Source organism: Acomys russatus, chromosome 19, assembly GCF_903995435.1.
Source record: "Acomys russatus chromosome 19, mAcoRus1.1, whole genome shotgun sequence".
In the NCBI taxonomy this organism is placed as follows: Eukaryota; Metazoa; Chordata; class Mammalia; order Rodentia; family Muridae; genus Acomys; species Acomys russatus.
The window spans coordinates 45,961,865-45,975,719 of record NC_067155.1 but is presented as its reverse complement, the minus strand read 5'-3'; the positions used below and the strand labels follow the sequence as shown (position 1 = coordinate 45,975,719).

The window sequence follows — 13,855 nt, the reverse complement described above, 5'->3', positions numbered from 1 at the left end:
AGATTCTCCCCCGTTCACATAAGCATGCCTTTGGATTTTGTTATTGTTCCGGTCTTGTTTATGCAGAGAGAAAGACACACGGCAGACTTGCTTATATTCTGTCTCTTACACTGTTTCACTCTCTTCTCCCAAGAGGTTCCTTGAGACATACATGGGAGGGGCTGTGTTGCAGATATAGCCATTGGAGCTGGGATCCCCCACAATCCATTGATCTCTGCAGTGTACCCCGTTGTGGTTCTTCTTTGATGATCTCCATTTGCTGTAGTTTGCAGGCTTCTTTGATGAGGGGCAATAGCTCCATGTATCTGTGGGTATAAGGGTAAGTTTTAGAATGTACTTTAGAATTACACTAGTCTATCAAAGTGACAGTAGTGGATTCTTTCCTATGATACATGACCTCATTTGCCCTGGGCAGTTAACTTCGTTTCTAGTACCAGGCACGATTCCCCTCCTGTTGAGTGGGCCCTAAGTCCACTTAGGCAGCTGTTGGTTACGGCCGGAATGTGAGTGCCACTATTGCACCTTTGTAGATTTAGCGCCATGCTGGTCAGTGTTGTGGTTTGCAGGTATCACCGCTGGATAGGACCACTTCTCTCCCTTGGCAGCTCCCATAATACTTTCTGGTACTATGGAAGCTAGATTGCTAGAAGGAAGTTTCAGATTAGAACCAGATGGAATAATTTGAGTCCCGTATGCTAATTAGGTAAGCTTCCATGTAACCCAGACTGGACTCATTATGTAGCCAAGGATGACGTTGAACTTCTGACCATCCCAGGGGCTGGGATTGCGGCTGAGTACCAGGAAACCTGGTTTGTGTGGTACTAGAGACAGAACCAAGGACTCCATGCATGCTAGGCAAGCACTCTACTAACCGAGCTGCGCTCACACCCAAATCCAATTTATTTGTACATAAACGTTATTCTCCTTTCTAGACACATGCCTGGAAAACAACACAGGAAGGGGTAGGAATCAACAGAGGAACAGCGTTAGGTGTCTTTCTTCAGGTACCATCTATTTCTCAGCTACTGCCTGGAACTTGTCGAGCAGGCTAGCTTGGCTGTAACATAATCACACAGAGAGAAAACAAGTATGCCTATACTGATGTCAGGGTATACTTGGTTTGTTTTATTTTGTTTTGTTTTTTAAGTGTAAGAAATTTCAAGAAACATTTAGATATTTTATGTCGATCAAAGACATGTCCTGAACGTTCTGTGGCAGAGGGTGCTCACCTGCTGGCCTTCATGCCTTCTAGATGCTTCTCTAGGTATTTTCATGCTCCACGACTGCTCTCTGGGGTTGTCATCCTTCAGGTGACTTTTATTGTCAGCGGAACTCCAGTGACTTCCAAGTTCACGTCATCATCCGGTCATGTGTACACTCCATACCCTCAGCTGTTACGTTGGGACTGTCACTCTGGGAGCTCCAAGAAACACAACCAAAGTTTAACTTGTCACCTCTAAGTTGGAGGGGGAAAAATGAGAGCTGAGAGTGTATGGGAAAGCTTGATCAAGTTTTGGCCGTTATCTGAAAGGAAAAGAGAGAAGAAAGGGGGAGGGGTGAGATGGGGAGATGGCTCAGCAGGTAAGAGAGAGCACTTGCTGCTTTTATAGAGGGCCAGAGTTTGTTTGCCAGCAGCCGCATTGGGTAGCTCACAACTACCTGTAACTCACGCCCCGGGAGACATAATGACCTTTTGTGGCCTCTGTGAATACCCAGTCAACGTGTGGCACACGTGTGCATGCACACACACAATGACGATAACACTATCTTCAAAGGAAGAAAAAGAACAAATTATACTTTTCTAAGTAATTTTTAAAACGTGGGCAGTCTACAGAGCTACAAGACTGCGGTTGGCATCTGAGAGCAGTGCAGGGACTCTGAGACGCTAAGTCTCACTAAGGAGATAATTATTCTTCTAAGTATGGCTTTAGGTGAATCAGATTTCTTTGGGGATGGACTCCAGGCCAGGTGATTGACAGGCCAAGCTGGATTGACTCTTGAGAGAGGAGACAATAGCATATAATAATTTGGATAGCTTCAATATAAAGTCTCCACTCAGGGCCAGAGGTAGATTTCATTCTTTCTTTTAATTTTTATTTTTTTGGTTTTTGGAGATAGGGTTGTGTGTGTGTGTGTGTGTGTGTGTGTGTGTGTGTGTGTCTGACTGTCCTGGAACTAGCCCTGTAGACTAGGATGGCCTCAAACTCACAGAGGTCCACCTGCCTCTGCCTCCCAAATGCTGGGATTATAGATCTGCGCTATACCATTCTTTTTTTTTTTTTTTAAGTTAATGCTTATTTTTATTTTTGATTATGCATTTGTGTGTATATTCACTTGGGTTCAGTACCAGCAGGGGACCCAAGAGAGTACCAGATCCCTGGAGCTGGAGTAACAGGCAGTTGTGAATCTCCTCATGTGGAGGCTCTGTAAGAGCAGTGTGTACATGGTTCACAGCCTAGCCATATCCCCAGCACCCAGGTCTCATTCTTTTGACCAAGAAGAAGTAGCTTTGTCCTGTTTGACCTCAACAAAGCCCAGACGATTCCATGTTATATGGTAATTTAACACTAAATAGGAGCAAGTCTTATGTTTACCTTTTTAGTGTTACAGGAGAATGGACATGGGTGGTCAGGTCCATCCTCCATGGCCTCTAGGGCTGATGTAATAATAGCTTTTAGCACCTTTGCAGTTGAAGGACCATCAGCTGATCACAGTAGGAAATGTATAGTGATACAAAATATGCACCCATAGTCATGCAAAAAAAAAAAAAAAAAAAAAAAGGAAAAGGGGGAGACTAGAGTTCTGCAACCTTCTTAGTGTGACTGCAATTCTCCTGGAGTAACCAGAAGACCTCCTAATATTCTCTACCTTTTAAAATATTCCGAAAACTCCCCCAGTAACACCACAGACATCAGACCACACCTTTAACGCATGGGTCTTTGAGAGAAACTTAGACCCAGGTATGACCAGTCCAGTGCACATGCCCACACTTCTGCACCACTGGGTCTTGGATGGCCCATTCTCACAATCTCTTTCTCGCCTCCTGCTTCCAGTTTAGAACAAACTAGAACAGTTCACTTTCTGCTGGTGTGATTAAAAAAAAAAAAAACCACTCAGACAAAAAGGTACTATCTCATAGGAGGAAAAGGTTAGCTTTAGCTCATACTCCCAGGTCATAAATCCATCACTGAGGGAAATTGGGGCAGGAACTTGAGACTGGAATCTGGAGGCAGGAAGCAAGGAGGATGTTTCTTGCTGGCTTGTTGGAAGGCTTATGCTCTGCAAACTGCTTTTTATACAGCCCAGGGCCATCAGCACAGGGTATGGTGCCACCCGCAATAGGCTAGGCTTTCCATCAATAAAGAATTAGGATGGCCCCCTACAGATGTGCCCACAGACCAATCTGACCAGGTAATTCCTCCATCAGGGGTTTCCTCTCAGATGACTCTGGGCTGTGCCACGTAGACAAGCTTGTTTGCTTTTGTGTGTGCATGGCTGAGTACATGCATGCCTACATGTGTGCTTATGTAGGTGAGAGGACCACCTCCCCTGTTATTCCTCAGGAACGCCATCTGCCTTGGGTTGTTGTGTATTGTTTTGTTTTGTTTTGTTAGGCAGGTTTTCTCACTGTCCTGAAGCTTACCAAGCAGGAAGGCTAGACTGTCCACCTAGGAAGTCCTAGATATCCTCCTGTCTCTGCCATCTTGTCTTCAGTTTCTGCCCTTGCCTCCACAAGTGCTGGTATTATGGGCAAAGGCTACCATCTATGATTTATGTAATTCTGGGATAGAACCCAGGGCGTTGTGAGGACTCTGTCACCTGTGCCACATCCACAGTCACTATGGTATAGTCAGTCTTGAGACAAACTTTAAAATGTGGCTCTACTATGCATAATTACATGCTAAAAATAGCGAGAAGCTTGTGGCTAGTTCTCCAAAAATAGCATTAACTTCTAAAAGTAACTCAAGAAAAGTATAGAACCTAAATTGGTGTCATCATGGGAGAAATATATCCATTGGTGCCATGTTCCTGCTTTACAGTGATTTCCTTCAAAACTTTAAGAGACGGGTACCCTGACCATATAGGTGACATATGGAAAGTTGCTCAGCTAGGTTTGCTTGCTAGAACCCTGTGTTAGACAGCCATATGTCACTGTGATGAAATGGTCAAGAGATGTTGTTGTAAGGAGGAGGTTCTATCTGAGCTCAGGGTTGGAGATGTTTTGGTCCATGGTCCCCTGAGTCTGTTGATATTAGCTTGAGGTGGTGTTAGTGGAGAGTGGGAGATGAACACTGCTCACCTCATAGTGGCAGAGAGACAGAGGCACTCTCTTGTTGAAATATGGTATTAGTAGGGGCCTTTTCTAGTACCCACCCTAGTTCCCAAAACCATCAACACAGAGACCTATTAGATTTATTCTATAAGCTTTAAAGTTCTCTAACTGGGCAGATTATTTGTCTCTTCTAACCCAGTTCTGCTAGTCTGGGTACCTCCTAGCCACATGCCCTTTGACTTGCCACCCTAGTCTTTTCTTGGCCTTCTGCTGTAATTCTCTGTCCTCATGGTGAACTCCTGCTCATCTTCAAGGCAACTTCCTCCTTTTCCCCTCTCTCCTCTGAGACCACCAGACTGGGGATGGGAGTCCTGCCCTCTCTCCTCTGTCCAGTTATTGGCTCTTCAGCTTCATCTTCTTTTAACTAATTGGAGATCATTGGGGAGCACTTTTTACACAACATTGAGATGGGAGACTCTTCATAGAAATGGCCATGCCCACGTTTGGACTACACCCAGATCCCAGGGCACAGAAGTGAGCGCACAAGGCCATCCCTCAACCCAGTCTCAATGACCAGTCAGGAACTGCTTCCCAACAGCCCTTTTAGCTATGGACACATTAATGGATCAATCCAGTGATAAAGTCAGCACTTCCATGATCTGGTCTCTTCAACAGCACCGTCACCTAGAGGCCACGTCTTTTAGCCATTGCCTCTGGGGGTCTGGGGGACATTTGATCTACAAGCAGCAGTATATTTCTTTTCTTTTCTTCTCTTTCCTTTTTTCTTTGTCCTGGAATTAACTCTATAGACGAAGATCTCAAACTCAGAGATCCCCCTTCCTCTGCCTCCCCAGTGCTGGGATTAAAAGTGTGTGCCATCACTGCCCAAGATATTTTAATAACTATAAAACTCAGATAGCCTAAACAATAGGGCCGGAAAATCTCTATCTTTAGTTTCCTTCCCATTATCCTTTGGTCAATCTTTTTGCCTAGTTTCTGAATGGCAGAAATCTTTCAAGGTGGTATATTTTATTTTCCAGGTTATCATTCCACCTCTTATCTTGGTCTTCCGAGAAGTAGTGACTCATTTTGCCCCCTAAAGAGTCTATTTGATGTCAACGCTATTCCTCTCCAACCATGGCAGAGAATCTGTGCTGGCTTTATTATGTTGCTCTGATGAAACACTTGGACCAAGAGCAACTTGGATAGGAAAGGGTTTATCTGGGCTTACACTTCCAGGTCACCATCACTCATTAAGGAAAGACAGAGCAAGAACTTACCATGGGGACCTGGAGGTAGAAGTCTTGAGGAGCGCTGCCTCCTGGCTTGTTCAAGGGTTCATGCTCAACAAGCTTTCTTATACAGCCCAAGGCCACCTATCCATGGAATGGAACCTCCCACAGTGGTCTGCGTGCGCTTGCGCGTGCACACACACACACACACACACACACACACACACACGCACGCACGCACGCACGCACACACACACACATCAATTAACAATCAAGACAACTCCCCCACAGAGGTTTCCACAGGCCAATCTGATCTAGTCACTCCATCGATTGAGAAACTCTCTTCTCAGATGACTCTTAAGTTGTGTCAAGTTGACAGTTAAACCTAACCCGAACAGGATCCAGATTTTCACATCAGAATTATCCCCCTCTGCGTTCTTAGTGCCTCATTCCTGCACATGAGCTGCTAACACTCTCCGCATTTGTCCAACATGAAGGGCCACTGTACCCAGCTTTGTGTCAAATTCACCCTCAAGGTCTCTAAGCTATAACACAGAAGACACATCCAATATATGAAAGCCCATTGTCCTCTGACTCATACAGGGCTTTCGGCTTAAATCAGCTTGGCTTTCCCAACAAGTTGCAGCTCAGCTTAATTCCCTAGAATGAAGCACATACATCTCAAATGTTTGAGAAGACAGGAAGGAGAGAAGACTGGGTGGGACTTGCTCTCAGTGTTGTGTGGAGTCATGTCAGTCAAGGGTTTCCATGTTCACCCGTCATGTGATGGTTGATCTTCATTGTCAGCTTGATAGGACCTAGAATTACATGGGATACGAGCCTCTGGAGCATGCCTTGGGCGAGGTCCATATTAGGTTAACTGATGGAGGTAAATCCTCCTTACATTTCATGGGCTGAATAAAAAGGAGACAGTGAACCAAGCACCATTGTTCACCTCTGATTCCTGAAGGAATGTAACCATCTGCTTCAAGCTCCTGCTGCCATGCTTTCTCCACCTTGGTGGACTGTGCCATTTTGAACTGTGAGCTCACATAAACCAAATGCTTCCTTTCATTGCTGTATCGGGTGTTTTGTCATAGCAATGAGAAAAATAATGAATCTACTGTATTAGTCTATTTTCCATGGCTGTGGTAAAATCCCTTCTGCAGAGGAGAAACGGATGCAGACCCTAGTTTTGGGAAGGCAAGGATATGATGACATTGGTTCTCACGTGGCCCTAACGAAGGCCTTAGGGTATATACCATCACAATAGCAGGAACACATGCAGGAGAGATCACATGGTAAGACACAGTCAGAAAACAACCCAGGGATCAGGCTCTTACAACAATTATACATGCAAACATGAAGACCAGAGTTCAAATCCTCAGAAGTCATGGAAATGCTTCACACCTGTAACTCTGACTTTGGAATGAGTGGACTAGGGATCTGGCAAGCTGGCTACCTAGAACGACTAGCCATGTTGGCAAGTTCTGAGTTTGACTGACAGATCCTGCCTCAATGAATATGGTGGAAAAGCAATGGAGGATAATTCCAGACCTCTACATGCATGTGCACCTCTGTATATATGCAAGCTCCCACACATGTACCCGCATTCACATGTGTGTAAACCCACATGTGTGCATGTGTGTACACACACACACAGACACACACACACACACACACACACACACACATACACACACACCTAGATCTAAGAAAACCCTAAGATCTATCTTGGAACTGAGGCACTCTTCAATAGCAACAGCTTCAGTGACCTAACTGGCTACCAGGTTCCATCTTTTTTTTTTTTTTTAAATCTGTGTGTGTGTGTGGTCCTGAATATATGTATGTGTGCCATGTGCATGCAGGTACCCACAGAGACCACAAGAGGGAATCTGATCCCCTTTGTTTGAAGTTACAGGCAGTTGTGACCTGCCCAACATCATTGTTGGGAACCACACACTGGTCTTCTGAAAGAATAGAATGTTTTCTTTATGTGTGTTTGTGTGTGTGCAGGTGTACATGCATGCATGCATGCATGTGTGTGTGTGTATGTGGGAGGGTTGTTGTTGTTTTGAGATTTGATTTTGTTTTTGTTTTTGTTTTTGTTTTTGTTTTTTGAGACACAGTCTCTCTGTGTAACCCTGGATGTCCTGGACTTGATTTGTAGACCAGGCTGGCCTCCCACTCACAGAGATTTACCTGCCTCTGCCTCCCCAATTGTGATTGCAGGCATGCGCCACAGCACCCAGAACAGGACATGCTCTTAACCATGGAACAAGCTCTCTAGCCCCAGGTCTCACTTTTAAAGTTTCCCCTACCTCAACAACCACAACACTGAGCGCAAGGCTTCAAACACGGCAACCCTGTTGGAGGGTGGGGGGACCACATTCAAAGCCCATCATCAAAGCCAAACCAGGATTGCTAGTTCCTTAGAAGATAATTTTAAAGAAACATATACAAAACGGAGACACAAGATAAGTATTACTGGTTTCTTGCAGGAAGACAGAATTTTAGAAGCGTGCACACTGTCTAAAGTATGTCACCATACTACGCGGAAAGTTGACGGCAGATGGCTGGTTGATGACCAACCCAACTAGCAAATGGCTTTCATTCTTTGTCTCCTAAATTAGAAGCTACATATTTCATTCGACGCCATCCTTAATAAGACCCCGCATATGCTCAGAGCTGAGCAGGGTGGCAAACTGCTCATCTGGTATCTTGGGAAGCTGAAACTCATTTTCTTAAAGGAGCTTTGGGGTTTGCTGACCGCAGCCTCCCCACCACCACCCCCCGCTGCACGTGCACCCCTTTTCTCAGGTCGCTCTTCCGTTTCTCTTTCTCTGCAGTTTGACATGCAGAGAGTCACTCTGGAAGAGCTGAAGCATATCCTGTACCACGCCTTCCGGGACCACTTAACGATGAAGGACATAGAGAACATCATCATCAACGAGGAGGAGAGCTTGAACGAAACCTCGGGGAACTGCCAGACGGAGTTCGAAGGAGGTGGGTGTACCTGCCTGAGCATCTCCCTGGGTGCCTCCACAGGGGCCCATGGAGTTGCCAGTCGTCAGGACAAGAGGCAGCCTTGGGGGAAGATGCAGTGGTTTCTTTAATTCTGTTTTCTGTTTTAGTTTTCTCTTCTTCCATCTTTCAATTTCCTTTGGTGTGTAGGGGGCTAAGGGACGTGCACACATGTGTACCTGACTGCGTGTGAATGTGGAAACCAGAAGTCAGTGTCGGACATCTCCTCTATCGATGTAGTATTTTGTGAGGCAGGATCTCCCATTGCAATGAGAGCTCACTGTTTCAGTGTGGCCAGTGGGTTCCCAGGACCCATGTGTCTCTGCCAGGACCCACGTGTCTCTGCTTTGCTGCTGCTGCTGGAGTTACACTCTTACTACTGTGCCCAGAGTTTATGTGACTGCTAGGGATCAAAACTCAGGTCCTCATGTTCCTGCAGCATGCGCTTTGACCCCTCACAGAACCATCACCCTAGCCTCCTCCTGTTCTAGCTCCTCCTCCTCCTCTTCCTCCTCTTCCTCCTGCTCCTCTTCCTCCTCCTTTTCCTTCTCCTCTTCCTCCTGCTCCCCCTGTTCCTGTTCCTCCTTCCCCTTCAGTCTCTCTTCCTTTTTGTTATTTGCATTTTGTGTCTGCTGCTGCTTGGCATTTTTTGGGATGCGGTCTCTATATGTAGCCCAGGCTGTACTTACTCATTCAGACTCAAGATCCTCCAGCCTCTACCTCTAAAGTGCTGGGGTTACAGCCCACACCACCATATAGGGCTCGAAGTTCAAGCTTCAGAGGACGTTGTAAGGACTTTGTTCTCTCTGAGGTCTTTCTGAGTCTGGGGCTGGCAATTGGCCCTTGCTTGGTGGAAGCTAGCTGCTTCAGGGGTGATGGGCAGAGCCCACTGAATCTGTCAGCAGACTTGGACAAAGCTCGTTGGTTAATTGAGTGACCTTGGGCAGGCTGAGTGACTCCTCCTCGTCCCCTCATCTACATATGTCAGGATAATTACATCTGCTCCACAGAATCCCCTAGAAGGATAAGCTCTGGGCCTCTCAGATGCACTGACCAGAAAGAGCTCAGGGGATGGAGCCCTTTCAGCAGCCTAATCAAAGGGCTAACAGAAGGAATGAGAGTCATCTGAACTCAAGAAGAGACACAGGCAGGGCCGATTTTTTTCTTGGGCTCAGGAAAAAGGAAAAAAAAAATATCTGAGGGTCGGGGGTGGGGGTGAGGGGAAGCTTATCTCCCAGACACTCAAGAGTTTCCAGAAAGTTAATAATTCTATTCCTCTTCCAAACTTTGGAAATCAGCTGATTTGGAGGCTGAAGAAGTGGCTTAGTGGTTAAGAACACACTGCTCTTGCAGAGGGTCCAAATTCAGGACCCCACACCCACAGCAGGTGGATCCAATGCCCTCCTCTGGACTCTGTGAGGACACCTACACACACACACACACACACACACACACACACACACACACACACACACACACACACACACTAAATATATATATTTATACATATTAGAATATATATATACATATTAGAAGAAAACAGCTGTTGTAATGAACAGAGGAAATTGACTTGTAATTAATTAAAATATCAGAGTTAGCCATCAGCAGACTTTTACATTCTGTGTTGAGACTTCCTAGAGGTTAACTTATTAACTTATTTCTTTAATTTTGCAGTAGTGAGGTGGGGGTGAACCTGAGGTCCTATGCATGCTAAGCCAGTGCTTTACCACTGAGCTACAGTTTGGGCCCCTCCTTTTCCTTTTTAAAACATTAATTTATTTATTACCTAGATGAGGTCAGGAGGGAGTTGGATGGGGTGACACATAGGCTGTGGTGCACATGTGGACTCGGAGGACAACTTGTAGGAGACAGTTCTTCCCTTCCACCACAGGAGACTCGGGCATGCAACTCAGCCTTGGTCACAAGCACCTTCACCCACTGAGACATCCCTCTGACATGTCCCTTTACTTTTTGAGATGGGATCTTGGATGGCATGAAGTTCACTGTAGTTCAGGGTTGCCCTGAACTTGAGATCTGCCTGCCTCCTCGTCCCTAGCAACTGATATTACCATTTGTACTGCCAGACTCAGTTTATTTTCTTTCTTTTTCAAAGTATATGTGTGTGTGTTTATGTATATATGCGTAGTCTCATGTGTGTGCAGGTGAATGCATGTGTGCATGTGTGTGCATATGTGTGTGTGTGCATGTGCATATGGAAGTGTAGAGACCAGAGGACAACCATGGCTGTTGTTACAATACAATACACTTTATTTCTGAGACAGGGTCTCTTACATTCACATGGAACTCACCAATTCACCTAGGCTGGATGGCTGGTGAGTCACAAGGATCCTCCTGTCTCTGCCTCCCCAGTGCTGAAATTACAAGAATGTCCCATAGCAATCAACTTATTTTATTATTTACTTTTTTTTTTCTTACTTTACTACTTACTTGGGGTCATAGGGCCTCACTATGTAGTCCTGGCTGGCCTGGAACTCACTATATAGACCAAACTGGCCTTGAATTTTTAGCGATCTGCCTGCTTCTGCCTCCTGGGTGCTGTGATTAAAGGTGTGCAGTACTACCATCCCAGCTTAGTTTGTGTGTGTGTGTGTGTGTGTGTCCGCGCGTGCATGTCTGCACTCATGTTCATGAGAGAGAAAATGTGTGTACTTCTTCGAGTGCATACACGCCCGTGTACATGTGCATATGCATGTGTGTTTGTGTTTATGTGGGAGGTGTGCGTGCACACATAGGCCAGAGGTTGATATAATGTAGTTATCCACCTTATTAGTTTGAGCCAGAGTCTTTTACTGATGCTGGAGTTCATCCTTCCTGGCTTCCCCAGGGTTCCCCTGCATCTCTCCTCAGCACAGGGTTATAGATGTGCGCTGCCATGCTTGGCATTTCACGTGGGGCTGCGGAGATCTGGACTCACATCTTCATGCTTACTAAGCATGCACTTTTCTGACCGAGCCATCTCACCAGGCCCCTGGTCTCCCCATTTGTCACTACAGGTCCTTTGCAGGAGCAATTTCAAAATCTCCCTATGAAATTGCATTCCATTATCCTTTTCCAGTTTTCCATCTCACTGGCAGCGAAGTCATATTGAATCTGGAAGCCAAGTAGAGAAGAGCAGAAAGGCTGTGTGAGCCCCTCAGGACACATTTTCTATGTACCTTTTTTCCTCCAATCAGAGTTCCGTCTTTTAGGATTTTTTTTTCTAGACATATTGACAACAGGCACAGGAGAGGGAAATAAAACAAAACTCACCACCTGGGTGTGACAGTTAGCTTTTTAATATTTTATTTTTATCTGCAATTCTGTGTACATCTATGTGTGTGTACATGTGTGAGTACACATGCATGCATGTGTGAGCATAGTACCTATGCAAGCCAGATGAGAGCATTGGCTCCCCTAGAGTTATGGGCAGCTGCCTCGTGTGGGTGCTGGAAACCAAACTGGAGTCCTCTTTGAGAGCAGTATATGTTCTTAACTGCTGAGCCGTTTCCCTAACCCCTAATAGTTTAGGTTTTGATTGTCAACTTGTCACACCTACGATCACCTGAGAGGAAATCCTCAGTGTAGGATTGTCTAGGTCAGGTTGGTCTGTGGGTGTGTCCGTGAAGGGATGCTCTTAAGCTGATGGATATGGGAAAACCTAGCCCACTGTGGGCAGCATCATTCCTGCAGCTCAAGGTCTTGAGCCGTGTAAAACAGAGGAGAAAGCTAGCTGAGAGCAGGCAAGCAAGGGTCTACGCATTTTCTCTCTCTGCTCTTGACTATGTGTATGACGCTTCAAGTTCCTGCCTTGATTTCCCCACAACACTGGCCTGCAACTTGGAAACTTGGAGCCAAACAAATCCTTTCTTCCATAAGTCTTTCCCTCTCTCTCTCTCTCTCTCTCTCTCTCTCTCTCTCTCTCTCTTTCTCTCTCTCATGGGGTATCTGTCTTAGCAATAGAAATGAAACTAGGACAGTGGAAAATAAGTAGTTTCTGGGAAAGAGATAGCAGAGCTTCTTTGCGCCCACTGAATCTCCATCTGATGAAAGAGGAGGACAGGTCAAGGGAAATCTCTGGAGTACGTGGGTTTCCACACAGCTCTGTCCTGGCTTGAATACGAGTCACATAGACTTGTGGTCTTAACATCGGTCCCCAGATGTTGGTACTACTTGGGGCGTTCTGGAAAGCTTATAATGTGGGAGGGTGGGGCTTGGGGCATCATACCTGAAATGACATGACCTGAAGGAAGTACATCACTGGGGTTGGGTCCTTTGAAGTATATTTTCTCTGGCCACCACATGTCTCACTCCAGGCGTCCTAGACAGCTTTGAGGTAAGTAGCTCTCCTCTGCCAATAATGTTTTGCCCAAGGATTTGGAACCAAGAGACTGTGGGCTGAAATCTCTGGGACTATGAGCCAACACTGACCTCTTTTCAGTTATTTCTGCCAGGTATTTGGTCACTGCTTGGTTAATTTTCCTGCCGCTGTGATTAAAATATTCTGACCAAAACAACTTAAGAGAGAAAGGGCTTGTTTGGTTCACTGTTCTAGGGTTCACAGTCTACCATGCTAAAGAAGTCAAAGCAGCAGAAATTTGAGGCAGGCAAACACATTACACCTGCACTTAGGAAGCAAGGAGTAATGAGTCCTGTAGTTCGCCTAGCTTTCTCCTCTTTACACAACACAAGCCCAGGGAACTGGTGTCTCCCATTTTTAGGGCTCCTCCCACTTTAATTAAGCCAATCAAGATAATCCCTCATGGGTGTGGCCAGAGGTTTGCCTGCTGGGTCCCTCTGGATACAGTCAAGTTGATAATTAGTATTAGCCAGCACAGTCAAGAAATGTAATATGCTATGTGGTCCTCATGTCATTTGGCCTCTTTGAGTTTTATTTTTCTTACCTATTCAATGCAAAGTGTTTTTTTTGTTTTTTGTTTTTTGTTTTTTTACAATGGTAGTTATATTTAGACACAAACATCGTGGAAGGTCAGAGAGAATTCTGTACTCAAATCCAAGGTCACCAGGGCAATCATCCCTTCTGAAGTCACAGTGTTCCTGTCAGGTCATCAAGTGCTCACCTGGGAATTCATTGTGAGTCCTTTGGGCTCATCGAAATGAAAAGGTCACCTGATGTCACACCAGCCATCTGCTGCCAGCTGGCCTGGCCTGTGACTTTCCTGAAATAAAGCCCGTGTCTTTGGCTTGAGGAGGAAGTGAATGCGCAGCTGGGCTGGTAGCTTGTGGAAAGCCAGAAGGCAGCTTTTGGAAACAGACTTGGGGCATCAGGTAAAAAAAAATTAAGGAATTTTTTCTTGTTTGGGGACTC

General features: G+C 45.6%; 1 protein-coding gene across 3 annotated transcripts in view; it reads left to right on the top strand.

Moving 5' to 3' along the window:
* The window catches only part of Caln1 (calneuron 1), a 443,920-nt gene that overhangs the window by 419,372 nt on the left and 10,693 nt on the right, over nucleotides 1-13,855 (top strand). For all 3 annotated transcript variants that reach the window (XM_051161377.1, XM_051161376.1, XM_051161378.1), the window contains one exon: nucleotides 8,355-8,511. In XM_051161377.1, coding sequence (XP_051017334.1) covers nucleotides 8,355-8,511 — 157 coding nt within the window. The remainder of the gene's footprint in view (nucleotides 1-8,354; nucleotides 8,512-13,855) is intronic.